Source organism: Stegodyphus dumicola, chromosome 7 (assembly GCF_044657685.1).
Source record: "Stegodyphus dumicola isolate Sdum_Otavi_A_Nest chromosome 7, ASM4465768v1".
In the NCBI taxonomy this organism is placed as follows: Eukaryota; Metazoa; Arthropoda; class Arachnida; order Araneae; family Eresidae; genus Stegodyphus; species Stegodyphus dumicola.
This window is the reverse complement of record NC_140774.1, coordinates 103,720,381-103,738,593: the sequence shown is the minus strand read 5'-3', so window position 1 is coordinate 103,738,593 and position 18,213 is coordinate 103,720,381. Positions and strand designations below refer to the sequence as shown.

The 18,213-nt window shown below is 33.9% G+C and overlaps 1 protein-coding gene across 6 annotated transcripts in view; it reads right to left on the bottom strand.

Moving 5' to 3' along the window:
* Positions 1-1,838: 1,838 nt before the first annotated feature.
* LOC118190681 (very long chain fatty acid elongase AAEL008004-like) overlaps positions 1,839-18,213 on the bottom strand; it is a 72,110-nt gene continuing 55,735 nt past the window's right edge. For all 6 annotated transcript variants that reach the window (XM_085820665.1, XM_085820670.1, XM_085820669.1 and 3 more), the window contains exons 5-8: positions 15,447-15,503; positions 11,770-11,875; positions 9,802-9,938; positions 1,839-4,794 (exon numbers count right to left, since the gene is read on the bottom strand). In XM_085820665.1, coding sequence (XP_085676791.1) covers positions 4,522-4,794; positions 9,802-9,938; positions 11,770-11,875; positions 15,447-15,503 — 573 coding nt within the window. In that variant the 3' untranslated portion in view covers positions 1,839-4,521. The remainder of the gene's footprint in view (positions 4,795-9,801; positions 9,939-11,769; positions 11,876-15,446; positions 15,504-18,213) is intronic.

Genomic DNA, 18,213 nt, shown 5'->3' with positions numbered 1-18,213 from the left:
TTAAAAGCAATAGCTATTGACAGGGGCTTTTCACCCAACATTATTAATCAAGCAGTTAAAAAATTCTCATCTCAACACACTAAAAGCCACACTCTTGTTTTAGGAGATTATAAAAATTCTGTTGTCATTCCCTTCTTTCCATCAATTAGCTATAAAGTTGCACATATTTTGCAGAAATTTTACTTTCGGGTTGTTTACTCTCCCATCAATAAAATTCCAACTTCTATACTCAAGGACACCATTCCGGATATGAATCCCTGGGGTATTTATAGGATTCCTTGCCAGTGCGGTTTAATTTAAATTGGCCAAACTAAGAGAACCTTAAAATTTCGCGTCAAAGAACATGAGGCATATGTTAGAAAAAAGGAAACACAGAAGTCTTCTGTTGCTCAACATTGTTGGTCCGAAAATCACACTTTCAATTTTTCTGCTGCCAAAATTATTCAAAAAACATCTTCCATTGGAGAACTGGATTTTCTAGAGGCATTTCACATTCATAAAAATCTTTCTGTTCTAGTTAACGATCCTAATTCCAATCCAAATTTGCCTTCGGCTTTTAGAGAAATTATGTTTTAGTTCTGGTTTCGCCAACAGATGGCGCCACTTGCTTATTCTTGTCCAGGCTTTCTTATCTTATCTAAACATTATTTCCTATCTTGTTCATTTGCGGTTTTGCAGCTGAAGATGATGGTTCGGTAAAACCATCGAAACTAGTCCTGTGAAAATTTTGTGAATTAACGCTGATTTTTGTTGTTTGACTTCTGAATCAGTATTTATTCGGCGTGTTATTGTGTCTTAATTAAACTTATACCTTGCTGCGGATGAACAGTCTTAGAGGCTCAAAAAAGTGTTCCATGTATAATACTCGTCTTTTAATACTAGATTCATGGGACCCGTCATTTTGACGCATTTCGAACTTCATGAGCAAAATTACAAAAACAATTATTTTTTTTGTTTTCTAACTTATGCTGACAGTTATCGATTTAACGAGACGAATACATACCTGAATGTATTTCCCCTTCAGCCCTTTAAGTTCTGTTTGATGTTTACCTACGTAATAGTATGACTATTATGGATACTCGTCGAAATAACGGGTAAGATAAAGTTTCATAGTTAATCGGAATAAATCGGTTTTTTATGAAATTAATTTTACTTGTTTAACTTGTTAAACATGAAGTATATAAGTCTAGAATACTCAAACAGATGTGGGGTACGCACATGCATGAGTTGACTACTATCGCTAGATGTTCTGAAATTTACTCAAAACTTGGCAATTTTATCATGTCTTGACACTAGGGGTGCGGATAACCAAAATTAAGAAAAGTACCAAAAATTTAGTTAACGATAGGTTTCCGAGCATTTTTGTGTACCTACATTTGCGGACACCTGTTAAATAGACGTGTATAGGAAACCAAGCATTTTCTTAAAAAACGAAACTAAACTTTTCCTACAACGTCTTGACACACTAACTGGAACTCAAACTGTTTAGGAATGTACTTCATGTTTTAACTTGTTAAACATGAAGCATTCGTTAAGCAATATTCATTAAATTTCGCTAATGCAATACTCATTAGCCGTAAAAATATAATGATGTAAAAATGCAAGATTTTTGTTTTCTCATAAAATTTACATTTCTGAAAAAGACTGCTTTTCATTAGTATTATTATTTATGAACGGAACAATATCTGTAACCATCGAGATTGTGAGCCGGTAAACGTTTTTCACCAGCTCACAATGAGTAGCAACTTTTCGCAGAGGCACGAAAAAATGAGGGCAATAAGTACCAATATACGATTATTTTCGAATCAAAGCCAGAAAATATAAATACGTATTAAAAATGTGAGACAAATTCAGACCTGTAATTTATTGAAATATATTACAGAAATTGACTAACAAAAACATTGCTGTGCAGTATATTACAGAATATTCATCATTAACATTATGCAGATATAAAATTACTAGACATACAAGACAAAAAAATCTGAGCTGTAAGTTTAGAACTTTAAGGGAAGGGGAAGGGAAAAAAGGTTAAAATTCAGCACTAAAATTATCAACATACAGAAATTGTAATATAAAAATATAATATTGTATAAAATATTTTAATAATTAGAAAATTTCAGAAATTTATTACCTTTCCTTAAAAAAACAAGTAAATAGTTAAGAATAATGAATGACAAGTACGCTTCTGCCATGCTTTTAATATGATTAAAATATCTGAACTGAGAAGTAAAACCTTGATGAATGAAATCATAGTAAACAGAAAGGTAAAAAGATTAAAATCAAAGTAGTATTTTGAAAAGTAGACAGGTATTTAGAAATTAACAACACTCAATCACTTGCACATAATAAAAAAGTGAAAATATTTACAAATAATTCCTACTAACACACAATATTCCTGGGTAATAACAGACAAGAAACATACTTCAACAAATGCAAAAAAGTTATTTGAAATACAGGACTGATTCCTCATTTGCAACCATGAAGTATAAAACAGGAGTCCAACCTTTTTTTTTTTTTTTTTTCCCTCATGTAACCCTTTCACCATTGCTAGAAGATCATTCTCCCCTCTTTTCCAAAATTCGACAAATAAATATAAACATTTATCTAGATTTGGATTATTTTTTTTATAAATTAAACAAAAAGTATAGAAAATGTTGATAAATGCCAAAACTTGAATAAAAGTAGCTTTTTATATTCATAAACTAAAACTGAATACTTAACAACTAAGGAAAAGGCTGACCACATTCCCCCTCCTAAAACTACAAAATTCTCAACTCAAGAGAGAATTCCCCCTTTGTTGAGAACCACTGGTATAGAATAAAAAAATCTGAATTCTGTAAGTAATGGCAGTAAAGAACAGAAATATTAGATAAAGTGGTGGTTATTTCTAATGATACCTTTATAACTCTGTTAAATGCACATTAAAATTAACAAGTTCACCCTTTAAAACAGGACTTAAATTCAGATGGAAACCGGTTCGATTATTTCTAAACTTTTACAAAAATTTTTGCTCTACCCAGAGTCCAAAATTAGCCAAATATAGATACTTTATTTATTCAACTATTTCCATTAATATTTTTTATTTATATATGTACATTTCATTCAATTTCAATTATAAATTTATTATTTAGTGTTTGTTCCCATTTTCTGATGACCTTCCGAAAGGTTCTGGCATTTCCAGTGTTTAAAATTAAGCTCTACTTTTAAAATAACAGAATTAGAAAGTACTTAAAGTTCTTCACTTTCAAATGAGTTAATTTCAGTTGGAGATTATTTTCAGCAACAAATATTTGCAAACCAAACAACTAAGCCTGATTTTTAGTTTTCAGAAAGATCATGAAAATAATTTGCATAAGTAACATTCATTTAAAATGACACATATGTTTCCTATGAACTACTTGAAATTATTTTAGACAACATTATAATGCATGTTCATGAAATGATAAAATTAACTACGTCTTAATACTTTTACAACTATCAATGAAATTTTAATGAATAGACAAAATGCAAAAAATATATAAACTAACAGTAATTTGATACTCAGGTTGCTTTCAAGAGACTCATGAGACAACATCAATTCTATAAATATTAAATGTATTTCACAATAAACAAGTAATAGCTATGAAATAAGTCTTCTACAGTTCCATCAAAAGCACATTATAATATAGTACCCGAATTAACACCCTGCTTCCTGATTAATACGAGTTGACGGTTACACAGACTTAAGTAAGCAAGTTCAAAACTTTAACGAATTAGTTCACAGTTAATGACTCCAGTGATATCCTGAGTACTAGATGAAATTTTGTACAAACTAAAATGGATGATAAAGTACATTGAGAGATCACTGCAAAACTTAGATCCATTCTTGATTTATGTGCATCTAGAAAGTTGTTGTAATGTGTAACCAGAAATTCAGCCCTCATTTATGCACAGAAATCCACGATAAAAATAAATGAAATTTTGCTACTTCGCATGTAAGCAGATAATATGCAAGAAATTTTAGTAATGGAATGTCGGTCCAATAATATAAGAAAAATTCAAAATGTAGTTCTGTATGTTACCATGGGTTTTAATATCAGTATTACACAAATTATCTTAAGACTTAATAAAAAGGCACTTAGGTATGTGAAAGGATTTTAAAATGTATCACTTGAAAAGCTCATGTTCATAAAAATTTCCAAGTTCTAATAATACATGTATGAAAAGCAAATCTGGTAGCTAACTGTTAAAAGTATTGAAACAAAAATATTACGCATTATTAACATGGAACACATACTTCTTTATACAAAATTATGATGTGGGAATCGTGAAATGTATTTCAAATAGCACAGTAACATTTCTATTTGGTGTTTTCTTCTTTTAACAAAATAAGCCTTAGCTTGTATTTTTTAACAAGTCAACAAAAAAATAAAAAGTGTAGCAAATATTTACTACACCTTCACAAAAAGTAGCTATACATATATATATATGTATATATATATATATATATAAAAGTCAAGCGCGTTACTTTGGGAATTGCATTTATCCAATTTTCTTTTCAACAGATTTTTGTTTATTTTCTAAAGATACTCCTAGGTTAGCTTTCTTTCCTTCATTTTCACGTAACAGTTTAGCATCCAGATCTTTCTGCTTCTGAATAGCCCTGTTCTTTAGATATGTATTTTGGAAATAGTCATAGAACATAAGAAGGAAAAGTCCAGCCAAGAATGTATTCAAATAAATAATGAACTTGGACACTTTACAGTTGGTGATCATAAGCGTCATAACATAGAAAAATACCATGACAAACTGGATCTAAAAATTAAAAAAGCATATATTAATCAGATGAATTTTATAGTACATACATATATCTGCTGACAAATTACTTACAATTTTGCAATAACATAAAGGAATTTTTAAAAGATAAATTTTATTACTTTTATCAATTAGATAACAAGCAGTTCCAAATATTTAATAAACATGTATACAAAATTTTCAGATGCAAACAATTAAAAATACCCCCAAGCCAGAGCAAAAACTTATGGCCAAAAAATTATGCTGCAGTTCTTCATAATCCTATTTTTTCTAACATAAAAAAAAAAAAAAAAAAAAAAAAAAAAAAAAAAAAAACCTCAGTGAAGGATCCAAGGACATATGCTACCTTATTCAGGTCTTGATAGCATAATAAAGACACATGTTTATGATCTTATTACAAAAATAGTCTGCACCTTTTAAGATTCCAAATGTTTTAGGAAAAATTCTTGTGTCATACCATTTGTAAAATTGCTTTCTAGAAATAATCAGAGACAATTTTTTTTTTTTTTTATAATTTCAGTCCACTTTAGTCAATAATTCTTTGCTACTGTGCTTCACGTAGTGTATGACGAGTTTGCTTTCAAATTTTCTTCTGTTGTGTTATGCAGAAAAACTGAATGTGGCTACAGCATGTCATTTGTAAGGTTAAATTGCTCATTATTTGTCATAAGAATTTCAGAACCGACACTAGACTTAATTGCCTAGTACAATTTCTGTCCCTATTACATTCTGCATTTTGTTGCTTCCCCAATTCTGCTGCACCTAAATTATACAGCCTGGTGCAGTTTTGCCATATGCACAGGATATGAAGCTGGCATTGAAAGCTATTATTTAATATTCTGTACGAAAAGAAAAACAGGAACTATTTGTATTTATGGGTGGGTATTTAGAGAGTAGATTATTATACATAAAATACGGATACATGTATTAAGAAATAAAAACACCTGTGCAATTTCACAGAAATCAGTAATGGAGCTTTCACAATTGGCATATACCGAACTTCGTTACTAGTTAACCAGATGACCTTTCTGCATTAAATTAGTTAAATAAATTACCTTGATACATCAAAGAAACTTGTATAATGATTTTGTCAAAGTGCTCTAACTGTTCAACTTACACCAACACGGTTAAGTATCAATCAATGCAGCAAACATGAACTGACATTCGCTCGGCGAATCCCTTTGTCACCGGTGCCTTCAGACATATTCCACTTTCTATTCCACAGATCTGAACCGAGTTAATGACTATTGCACCTTAGGACTATAAATCCAGACCCACTCAGATTAACGCAGGGATTAATTCTGAAACCGATTCTTTACATAATTTTCGTACACGATTTTTTAAGTTCATTGAAGATCACAACATACTATTTGAATGTTATGCCGACGACACGGCAGTTCTGGCAAAAATCCAGAAAAACCAAATCATGCTTTTAAGAGACTGCAAAACAAGATACTTGTTATAAAAAATTGGTTCTGCAAATGGAAGACAAAAATCAATCCAGATAAATCAGAAGTCTCACTTATAAGAAAGTTCAAGAAACTTGAAATGATCACAAATGATGTCACCCTTCTCGGATCACGAGCTCCTCTTATCTCCATAGCTAAATACCTAGGAGTCACTCTAAATAGTTCTTTCATTTGGAAGAATCATATTAAGCAGATAAAAGGTATGACCTCATATCATCTTCAAGCTTAACCAGATCCTCTCAAGTAACTTCCGACCTAATCTGACCAGAAAAAGGAGAATCTGAGCTTCCATCATAAGGCTCATCTTCCCTTACATCTCGCTTGCAGGGGGAAATGCCATCGAAAAAGATATTAAGCAAGTATAAGTTATCAAAAACAAGTTCCTCTGAATCATCATAGGAGCATTTTACTTCATTCTGGGCTCTTGTCTTCATCGCGATCTCAAAATTGAAACTCGTAAGTGAATATTTCAACAAAATTCACAAAAACATCTTCAGTAGTGCAGTATATTGTTCTGTTGTCAACTTTGTTCAAAATTTAAATTAAGAAATGATCCAAAATCTCCATATTAGACCATCTGCAGCTCACAAAATTAGGCAAGACAGTTAACTTAGTCATTTTTGCATCATTTCTGAGAGTTTGCGCAAACTCTTAGTTTGAAAAAAAAAAGGTGCTGTGATTTGGATATATTTTCTTAAATTTAAGACACTGCTTTTCATATATTTTTTACGCACACAGAATATTTTATTTTTTATTAAATTAGTTCATTCGATTTACTCAATTTTGCTTATCGCACGAGTGCTATGAACGTATGTATTGACAACCGATGTACCGACAGCTCCTCTCCCAGACATTATGGAGAGCTTTGATAGTGGATAAAGTGCCTCATCTTCCTTTTTAATTTCCCGAACTACTCCTAGAGAGTGCAAATAAAGACTCGTCACTTTTCTCACTCACCATACTCGTGCAGGAAAGAGTTACCCAAGGTAGCTGAGGCATGTATAACTGAGTATCCGACAACTATCATAATAATGATGACTAGACCATCGGATGAATTTTTTCTGGGAGGTCACGTACTTTTTATAGCTTAGAAATTTGGGCGCTTCTTTGTTATAATTGCCCCAACCATATTTGCCGATTTTACATTCTCGCCAAGATCTCCCTCAGCTATAAATTTGCCGAGTTCGTGAAGCGCGAATGTAAAAATAAAGAACACAATATATAATACTCACATGTCGTTTCCTAAGAATGTTTTTAATAATCCTTATCCATATTATTTTGTCGCATGTAATTGTTCTACAACGGCAGCACTTTCGCATATATTAATCTGTTTGTAACACTATTTTATGGACCTTTTATGGATTTATCAACTCCTTTTGTCCAAGAATATAGTATAAACCTAACAGAAATGACAAACGATATTCTGGATCCACTGAACTACAAGGGGTGATGAAATGAAACGGTACGAAACGACGTAAAAACGTAACAGTTAAATATTTGCATATTCCGCCATGGGAAAACGTAGCGAGACATCTCAGGATGCGATTTGAGTCTCTGACTAAGATCGGAGCATGCGCGGGCGCCCACATGCACAGGAGAGAGCAGAGGCTCTTATCAAAAGCGGCTTCCAAATGATGCAGCAGGTCCGTATGAAGCCAGGATGGCGTTCGCATTGCAAAATTCGACTACTGAGGAGCAGCGACGTGTTATCGATTTCTGACAGCGGAAGGTGAGAAACCGGCAGCTATTCATCTCCGGATAGTGACAGTTTACTGGGAGAAATGCGTCTTTTGACAAGTCAGAAAATGGAGTGCCCATTTTCTTGCAGGCTGTGAGAGTGTGGACGATGATCCGAGACCAGGCCAGGCCAGGCAAACACTATCATCACGAGCCATCTCATCGACAAGGTGGACGATTTAGTGAGAAGTGATCGGCGTGTCACATTGCGAATGTTGGCGGTGAAGGTGGATGTCAGCTATGGAACCGTGTGGACAATTGTTCACGACAGGTTGCGATATCGGAAGGTTTGTGCCGCTTAGGTTCAGCGGCGACCAGCAAAAGGAACTGCGTATGGGGCTAGCACTCCAACATCTGTTTCGGTATCGGGAAGACCCCCGCTTTCATGGAGTGGATCATCACAGGTGATGAGACCTGTGCCATCACTACGAGCCAGAGACAAAGCGGGACAGCATGCAGTAAAAGCATGCGTCGTCACCTCCCTCTAAAAAGTTCAAAGCCGTGCCGTCAGCAGGCAAGGTGTTGCTCACCGTCTTTGTTGACGTTCAAGGTCCGCTACTTGTGGAATTCCTCGAGCACAAAAAAAAAAAAAAAAAACATTAACTCCGATGTGTTCTCTGAGACACTCCGACGCCTACACAGGTCCATCAAGAACAAAAGACCGGGGCTGCTCACAGAGGGCGTGGTTCTGCTCCATGATAACGCGCGTCCACACGTCTCCAGAGTCACACACATGGAACTGGCCAAGTTCAAGTGGGAGACGTTGGACGATCCGCCCTACAGTTCGGACATGTTGCCCTGCGATTTCCATGTGTTTGGTCCACTGAAGAAATACCTGAAAGGGAAGCGCTTCAATTCGGACGTCGTACGCAAGGACGCTGTGAAGGACTGGGTCTCGTTACGGCCACTGGAATTCTGGGAACAAGGAATCCTGCGGCTTGCTCATCAGTGTGATCGTTGTGCTCAAGCCTATTGTGTATATTTTCAATAAAGTCTACATTTGTACCCACCGTGTCGTTTCGTACCTTTTCATTTGATCACACCTTGTAGTTTCCAGCACCGAGGCCCTCGTTTTGCAAATTTTTTACATTGCACCCCAGATGGTTTCTTCGTTAACAAAATCTTGTGGCCATTTTCGCATACTCATTCGTCAGGTAAAAGATTTCTTGAAAAAATGGTATGGCTCCCACTTCATTACTTGGTAAATTAAAGACTGTTAACAAAACATTCACAAAAAAATGAATATGCGAATATTAAATAAACAATGCGAAATCAAAAACTTCATAAAAATTATATGCAGCGAGAACAATAATTTAAAACGGTGCTAATATACGATCTCGTGGGAAGGTATAAGAACACGCAGCCAGATTTTGGCGAGATTTCTCGGCTGATTGTCGTAATTGAGATTTCTCAGCTGATTGGCGATGACCTCGGGGTACACTATGACAAAGAAGTACCAAACTTTGCTTATATCCAAAAAGTAAATTAAAACTGTAAATTCGATACAATATATTTTCTTGAGAGGAATAAGAGTAAGTCTTAAAAGCTCAATGTCACAAACACTCACACACAAGATAATTGATGTAATATAAAAAATTTTATAAGTTCAGCAAAATGGCAAGACTTTCGTATTAAAAAATTATTCAGAAATTTGCCAAATATCCCCGACTTACTTAAAAGCATTAGTAAATTCTTCATATAGTTTTCCCATACATCTTCAGCGAAATATTTACATTTATGAAATGCAGCAAAAAAATGCATTCAAAACCTACATGAGAATGAGATAAAATGACAAAATTACCATTTGGAATGTTGTCAAATACTTCTTCCACCACAGGTACTTCTGTACGCTTGGTCCCAATGCTGCTAATCCGTAATAAGTGTACATTACGGTATGGACAATTGTATTTATCAGAGGAAAGAAATAGTTGTAGTTTCCTAAAAAAGAGCATTTTCTAGTTACATTTCAAACCTATTACAGAACCCAACATGAAAGTAGTAAAGCAATACAAGTAATTTTAATAATAATGCGTCAAATTTTGATTTATTTCATTATAGATTTTTCTTAAATTCTTTCTAATATTACCATGATGAGAAATATTTACTAAAAGCACATATCGTGGAATGCGACCAATTTCCTTTAAAAGTACACAAATCTTGAAATCCAACATTTGTAGTATGAAAGGTATAGTTATACAAATAAAAAGATATTTTAAAATAAAATGACATTCAGATGATGCCATCAACATTTAGATGATGTAATGAAGTGGCGAATTGTGGCGAGGCTAGCGGCAAGCCAATCGCAAGTCCAGATAAGCAGAGAGTTTAATTTAACGCCCAGCGTTGTGTGTAATCTATGGATATAGTTCCAGGATACTGGATCTATCGAGAGAAAGCCTGGGCAAGGTCGTCCAAGAGCCACGACGGCCAGAGATGATCGCTATTTGTCTATTTTAGCGAGGAGAAACAGAGTGGTTACAGCTTCTCAGCTCTCTCGGGACCTGTATGCAGCAACAGGAACCCGTGTAACAAGAGTGACTGTTTCCAAAAGATTGAATGAGAGAGCGTTGTTTGCCAGAAGATCGGCTGTTTGCGTCCCGCTCACGTCTACGTACAGAAGAGTTCGATTAGCATGGTGCAGGCAGCATAGTGATTGGAGTATGGAGCAATGGGCGACCGTTCTGTTCACCGAGGTGACCCGTTTTAGCCTAAACACCGATACTCGCCGTACTTTGATATGGAGAGAGCCAGTGACCCGCTACCTACTCTCCAATGTCCACGAAATCAACAATTATGGCGATGGCGGTGGCGGTGTAATGGTCAGGGCAGGCATCATGTTGGATGGCCGCACATCTCTCCACGTCTTTGACAGAGGCTCTGTGACTAGTGTGAGGTATAGGGATGAGGTCTTGGAGCCCTATGTTCGCCTTTTCTGGGGTGCAATGGGTCCCGAGTTCATCTTACAGGATCTACGCGAGGCCACATAGAACTCTTCTGGTCAACGAATTTCTCGAGAGTGAGGATATTCGCAGGATGGATTGGCCAGCCAGGTCTACAGACCTAAACCCTATACAGCATATCTGGGACGCTCTGGGGAGGGCAACTGCAACTCGCAACCCCCTCTCCGAAACCATCCAGGAACTGAAAACAGCATTGCTGAATGAGTGGGACCATTTGCCACAGGCACTCATAAACTCCTTATTTCCAGTATCACATCACGCTGAGCGGCCTGTATGATTGTAAGAGCCATACAGGCCTCTCATTGGGTTAATAGAGATGGTTATATATTGGTTTAATAGCAAATGTATTAATATGACCATACTCCCTATTAACCAATTTCTTTTGTCTTCTGCAACCGCTGTGTCAGACCTTCAACCTCTCATGAGTACACACGAACATGTGTGTCTATTATAACTGTTGAATGTTTATTTTGTTTGTATTATATCAATCTATGTTCGTACCAAATTTTATTAAAATCTGTCCAGTAGTTCTGGAGATCGTAGATGAAATATGAAAGTTCTCTTAATTTATTTCACCAGTGTAATATTAACATACTAAATTATATTAAAAATTATTACACATAATATTAAAATTATATGCAGGAAACAACAAAAATGCATAATATACTAAATCAAGTAGGAAAGGTTTGGTAGATTTTTTAGTCTTCTACAGTAGGTCATCATATGTATGTCGGTTATCAAATTGTAGGCTGATCCATCCTTCCGACGCTGAATTAGTTTAACAAAAATGCAATAAAATTACATATTACCTGGTTCTACTCGGAAACCGCACCATACTGCAATTGGCACTACTGCGTGATGCACCACATGAAGAGTAGAAATATGCTTATTCTTTTTTCTTAACACAAAGAAAATCTATAAAGATTAAGGAATATGAAAACATACTCAAAACATATTGGAACTTGAGAACAATTAAAACAGTTCTACAAGAACTTCTTTTAAGAGAGTTCTATAAGCTTAATGTCATGAAACGATAGTATAAAAAATCGATGCATAAAATAGGTGATGTTTCACTTGTGCAGAGGACAAGTGGAACAAGTGATATTTGCGCATATTATCCCGTGCAAGAACATGAAATTTTCTAACAGGTATTATTAGGTAGTTATTGACAGCAAATGATGCTTCAGCACAGCATGTGAGAAATAATCAAACAGAGATGATCTATTGACATGAATTTTTCTGAAGTCGTGTCCATTGCTGTTCTGACATTATTTAGAGTATATCTTGTAATATTATTAGTTTTTCTTTCCCCCTCCCTTGAGTTCTTTATAGAGCATTTATATCAACTGAATTTCACCCTTATTGAAACGCCTAAAGGTAATCCATGCGCAATCTATAACCACTATTGGCAAAGACAGTTGCCATGTAGATTCTAAATGCAGATTAATTAATCTGTTAATGTAGATTCTAAAGTGACAACATGGAAATGCAATAAAAACAAAACAGACAAAGGGTAGATGACGAAGCATGATGTAATTTTGAAAGTGACAGAACCTATCTGGCTGATTAGAATTTCAAAAAATTTAGACTAATCCTATAAAATCTATCTGTATAAAATTACCAATTATTATGTTTCTGGCCCCAAACCGTCTAGGAGTATTCTGCGAGGAGTATTCTGTACCCACATTTGAGAAAAACTTTATGGGGTGTTCGATTTGAGAGTTTAACCATGCATGCTATAAGGAGAAAAAGAGGATAAACTGTACAAATTCTCTGATGATGGCTTAAAATATTAGTTTTTCGTCGGAATAAGTGCATTCAAATAAATAGGATTATGTTGAAAAACTGCATTGTAATTTTGATGAAAATCGACAAAATAAAAAAAAAAAAAAAAAAAAAAAATACCTAAATTCCTAAAATTAGAACAAAATATCCAGCCTAATTTACGGAAAGCCTAATAACGTACATTTTATGAAAAATAAATACATACATAAACAGAGATTACAGTTCATATTTTTTATTAACCTCAGTTAATAATGGATGATTTTGGTTTACATAATATTCGAAAATGTCCCAGCGGATTTTGAAGCTTTAGAGTTGAAGTATTTTAAAAAATCTGAAGTCTGCACCAAATGACTTCCTTCTACGGAATATTAAGTTATAAGCATTTTTCCTGCATTTCTTTTTAACTTATTTCGTCGAATTTCATTAGAGACATATTTCTCATTCAATTAATTCAGTTCTCACTCTGCGGCAAGGCAAAAATACATAAAAAACTCAAAATATCTTCATTAAAAATTGAAAGATATAGAAAAACATAAAACATCAAATACAGTTAAAACAATTTTAAAAAATTACAATTAAAATTACGGTTTCTGCGCAAAAACAAGAAATTCGGCCAGCAGGCAAGAAAACAGATTTTTCGATGCACAAAACTGAAATTTAATTTCGGTCTCACTCCGCAAAGACACTGAAGGTGCAGAAATACTTAATTTACTATTCTGCCAAGTTTGAAAATTAAATAAATATGTCTGCTGTAGGAAAAAATTAGGGCTTAGCCGCACTTAAAAACTTTTAAATTGTTGATAAGTCTACAACTATTACATGTAGATTAACTAAAGGCATAAAAACTTTAACCGGTTGATAAGAACAACATAATTCAATCATTTTTAAAGCAAAAAATGCACAAGAAAAAAAAACTGAGCTCACTGAGCCGAGTAACAGAGTGGGTACATATAGAGTGGGTGTACCCACTCACAATATATATATATACTTTTCGTGCGGCCGATTACAACCAAAAAGGGAGGTACACAACTACATGTTATAGCAGTTCTGTATACGAAATTCTAATGTTCTGAGGTTTCTCGTTTTTGAGTTATGCGAAATGCATACGTACGTTCGTACAGACTCAAAGAAAAAATCTCTTCTGAAACCATTTAAATAAGTTTTATAATTCCTTTGCGGGGGAAAGAGGGTTCTTTATTCTGTCCTTACGCACAGATGCCATTCAAAAACATCGTTACATTGCACTCGATAGCTGTCAAAATGGATATTTTAGTTGAAATATGAAACCCGGAATTTTTCGCGATTACAATTCTTTTGTTTCGTAAATAGAGGAAAAAAAATCAAATTTTTTACACAGTTTCAAAATTAAATGTAACTCACAAATTAAGAAAGTCATACAACGGTTTCATAGCAGCAGAAAAAAAAAAAAAAAAAAAAAAAAAAAAGGGGCGAATATTGGCATCATATACTGTGAGAACTTCATTATCTAAGCATATTTTGTATGTGGCATCCTATTGCTGATGCAATAAATGATTCTTTTCCTTTAACGAACCAATAATGTTAGCGCATACTGAGCAGCAGTAGTTATACTGCACATTTTATATTGAAGTTCTTAGCAACAGGCTGGCCAAACTCATCATAAAATCTGTCTTTTAGGGACTGGCAGTATCATTTAGAAAAAGAGGTAATCGTTATACCGAGCACAAAAACCAGCTGGATAGAGGTATGGTTTTTGCTTACGAACTGATTCAAAGAGTCGATTCTGAGTGTTACTGAGCAAGCTACACAGTGATTCGATAAAATGGAGCGGTAGCTCCTATATAGTACCAATAAACAGCTCTTGTTGGAAACCTGCCGGAAAAAGTTATTCTTATTATAGGGAAGAAAATGTTAATCACAGAACTACGATTTAAAGAAATTAGTTTAAGCAGTTAAAAAGCTTCGATTTAGTCGATTCTGTATATACCACTGCTCGTGCCAATTCTTTCCACTCTTTGCTCCCTCATCACATGCCTATCTTGATTCACTCCCTTTAATGATCTTACTCATCAGAGTTATTGCGAATGAACGAAGGGTTCTAAAAAAAGCCTATTCGGTTAAATTACAAACAGTTCTAATCTAATCTCATAAAAGAGCGGTTTTGACCATCACTACAACTAGATGAATGGTTGAGGTACATAAAAGTCTTTACTCAAGTTAGAGAATGACATATTCCACGAGAAAATTTGTTTTCTTAATTGGTTAAGAAAATATTGTCTGATTTTCTATTAGTAATGTGATTTCCAAAATATTAAAAGCTTTTTCAAGCATTAAAATGCATACATATATAAAATATGAATTATTATTATACATTTTACGCTTTAAATAAATTTCGTACATAATTTTCTTTATATTCTGTTAAAAGATCATAGCCAAATAATTACTCTTCCTTCAACTTCTAGAAGGTTCTTAAAATCTGATACAAATTTTTGACACCAGGTTTTATTGCTTTTGTCCATGAAGAGGCAAAAAGGGTTTAGAAAATCCTAGATTTGATACAATGGCTACCTTTAATAGTGTTATTTCAAACCATATCAAAATGAAATTATAATTATGAATCAAATTATTAGCAATTTTGGGAAAGATATGAGACTTTATATCATTTCACAGTAATTTTAAAATAAAACATAGTTAAAAAAGTAATCCATTTCGATCTACTTACCGTATCAGCAAATTCAATAAATTTCATGAAGAAAAACCACCAGCCAAGTTCGGCTAACTAAAATAAAAATTTTAACAAAAACGATAAGTATCTAATGTCGGCATAACATTTTTAAACTTTAAAAGTTTGCTAATGGTAAAGATAGTCACTGTTCATATACATAATTACACTATTCACGAAGAATATTAAATACTTCCAAAACTTCCAATAGAATTTTTTCTGTGGCCTTTTCTGACACTAATTGAATCAGATTGCAATTAACAGTGTGTCCTTGAAATTGTTGTAATCTGATGACCTCTAAGAATGTTCTCACAGTGGGACAAAGTTTCTTTCGTGCAAAACATATGACCTTGCACTGTTCATTGTTCTGAAATCTTAACTTATTGTCTAGACCACATAACTTCGTTTTCCCTTACTGTTTACAACACAAAGCATGAAGTTTGTAACGCAAGATAAAACGTCAAATTTATAACTTACAAGTTATTGACCTTAAACTTAATACTATGGATGACACATCAAAATTGTCAGATAAGTGGATTAGTTGCTGTAGCATGCGTCTATGGCAAATACGTTAGTTAAAGGTAATATACATTTAATATACATTTTAAAAATATTACTGAATTATGATGAGAAGCCATATACTCTTACATTTGAAATTTCAGCCTGTTAAGTATAACTACAGTTTTTCCAATATTGTCCAAATAACAACAGAAGAAAATTTTACCAAATGCGTTTTAGAATTCACCACTTACAAAGCACGTGAAACAATCTGTAAAACAAATCGATTTCAGCTCACTAAATGAAAAATCAGAGCGAATACTATTGTGCAAGTCTAGCTCTAGCATATTCTGTATTCTAGGCGGTTAGCACACTTGGCATTAAACATATTCATAATCTAAAGCTAATGATACTTTTATATAGTTTGCGGCATGTGATAACGAATTAGACTATCTCTTTTTGTGCTACAAATGGCTGCTTCCACATCAAAAACAACTAGTAATTAGATTATGTAAAACAGATGCACCTGGAATTCATGTTTGTGTGTCATATAATAATATCCAAATAAATTTGCTGGATAAACTTATGCTATGATATAGCAAATTGAAGTGAATGTTTTCTTAAAGTAGTCGTTATGTACTAATATATATGTATACCATAATGAAATCAATGATTCTTCACTAATATACTACATTTAAACAGGATGGTAAATTTTTAATCCATTTTTAGTGTATAATATAAAAATATTGAGTAAAACAGTTTGGCAACTGTTTGCCAAAATCAGGTACTAAGGTCGGATGCAACTCTCAGAAACTAAGATTTTCCTGAGGACTTGGGCACAAACTTCCCACGTGGTCACTTCATTAAATAAAGTTCAAGAAAATTTAACCTACTACATTGATTAAAAATCTACTGCTAAATATAAAAGACAAATCCTGCTTATATGTTTTTTACTTCTCTACTTAGCCTTTTGCAAGAAAGGATACTAAATCTTAAAGATGTTCTTTTTACTAAGCTTAACAACTACGAGGGGAAAAAAATGGTTAAAAATAGATTTTGTCTGATAAATTTATTCTTTGCTTCAAAAAAAGATATACAGTGCATAGTCCGAAATCCGGACGTCCATTATCCGGAATGATCTAAAATCTGGACCTCAAAATCACCAACAAAGTTTTTTCTCGTAGGCTTTACGCATGCGCATTTGATTCCTCCCCTCCGCGCATAATAAAACATCTGGAGAGTCTTGATTCTTAATTTCATTTCGGCACTAAATAAAATACCTTGTTATTGAAGAAACAATCATTTTAGGATAAATTTGTACCATCAGTAATTTGGCTTCGTTGCTGACTATGTGCTTGGCACACATCTCAAACCGAAACATTCCACATATATACATCGATGATCTGACGCCAACATGGCAAATCATTATTATACTTTCCTTTCATCACTGCATGTTTATCAAAACATGGCAACTTGAGTAATGACTCATCTAAACAATGTTTTTATGTTAGTAATTGAATAATAAAGGAGTATGATAAACTTTTATGTTGACGATGAGCGTTTTTATTGCTTGGCGATGATTACAGATGCCCTAAAATATTTTGACGAGGAAAAATTTACCAAAAATTTCTTTCCATATGCTAAAAATAGATTTTGTTGAGGATACTCGTAACTCAAAGATTACATTTAAGGCTATTTGAATAAAGAATAACGGATTTGTTATAAACCCAGAAACAGCGCCAGGGCTCGTATGGCCGCACTGAGTCGCAGAATCTAGGACCCACAGAGACTGCATCAGGGGGTAAGATATCTAGCTTCAGCCCTCAGTAAAGCTTAAGTATATGTGGGAATTTATTTATTCAGAACTTTCATAAGCCTTGAGCATGTGCAAGAAATAGACATAAGTATAATAAATAACTAATGCAATTCTGACTTAATTGTCTCAGTGCACGATAGAAGCAAGATTAAATTTAATGGAACTGCTTGTTGTTAGTCACCAAGCTCATGATGCATTATGTGTAATGAAGGATAGCTAAATTTGATGATGATGGCCGCGAATTTTAAAGGTTTTCGGATATCGCAAAACAAAGCTGAAATTTTCCAGTTAACGGATTTTGTAAAGAAATGTGGAGAAGCGTAATAAATGAAGTGATATAAAAGAAATTTTTCATTGTGATGACAATGTTTCTCAATCATCAGTCAAATTAATGAATGGCGAAATCTGTAGTATGGTTCTATATCCAGAAAATACCGCTACCGATAGTAAAAA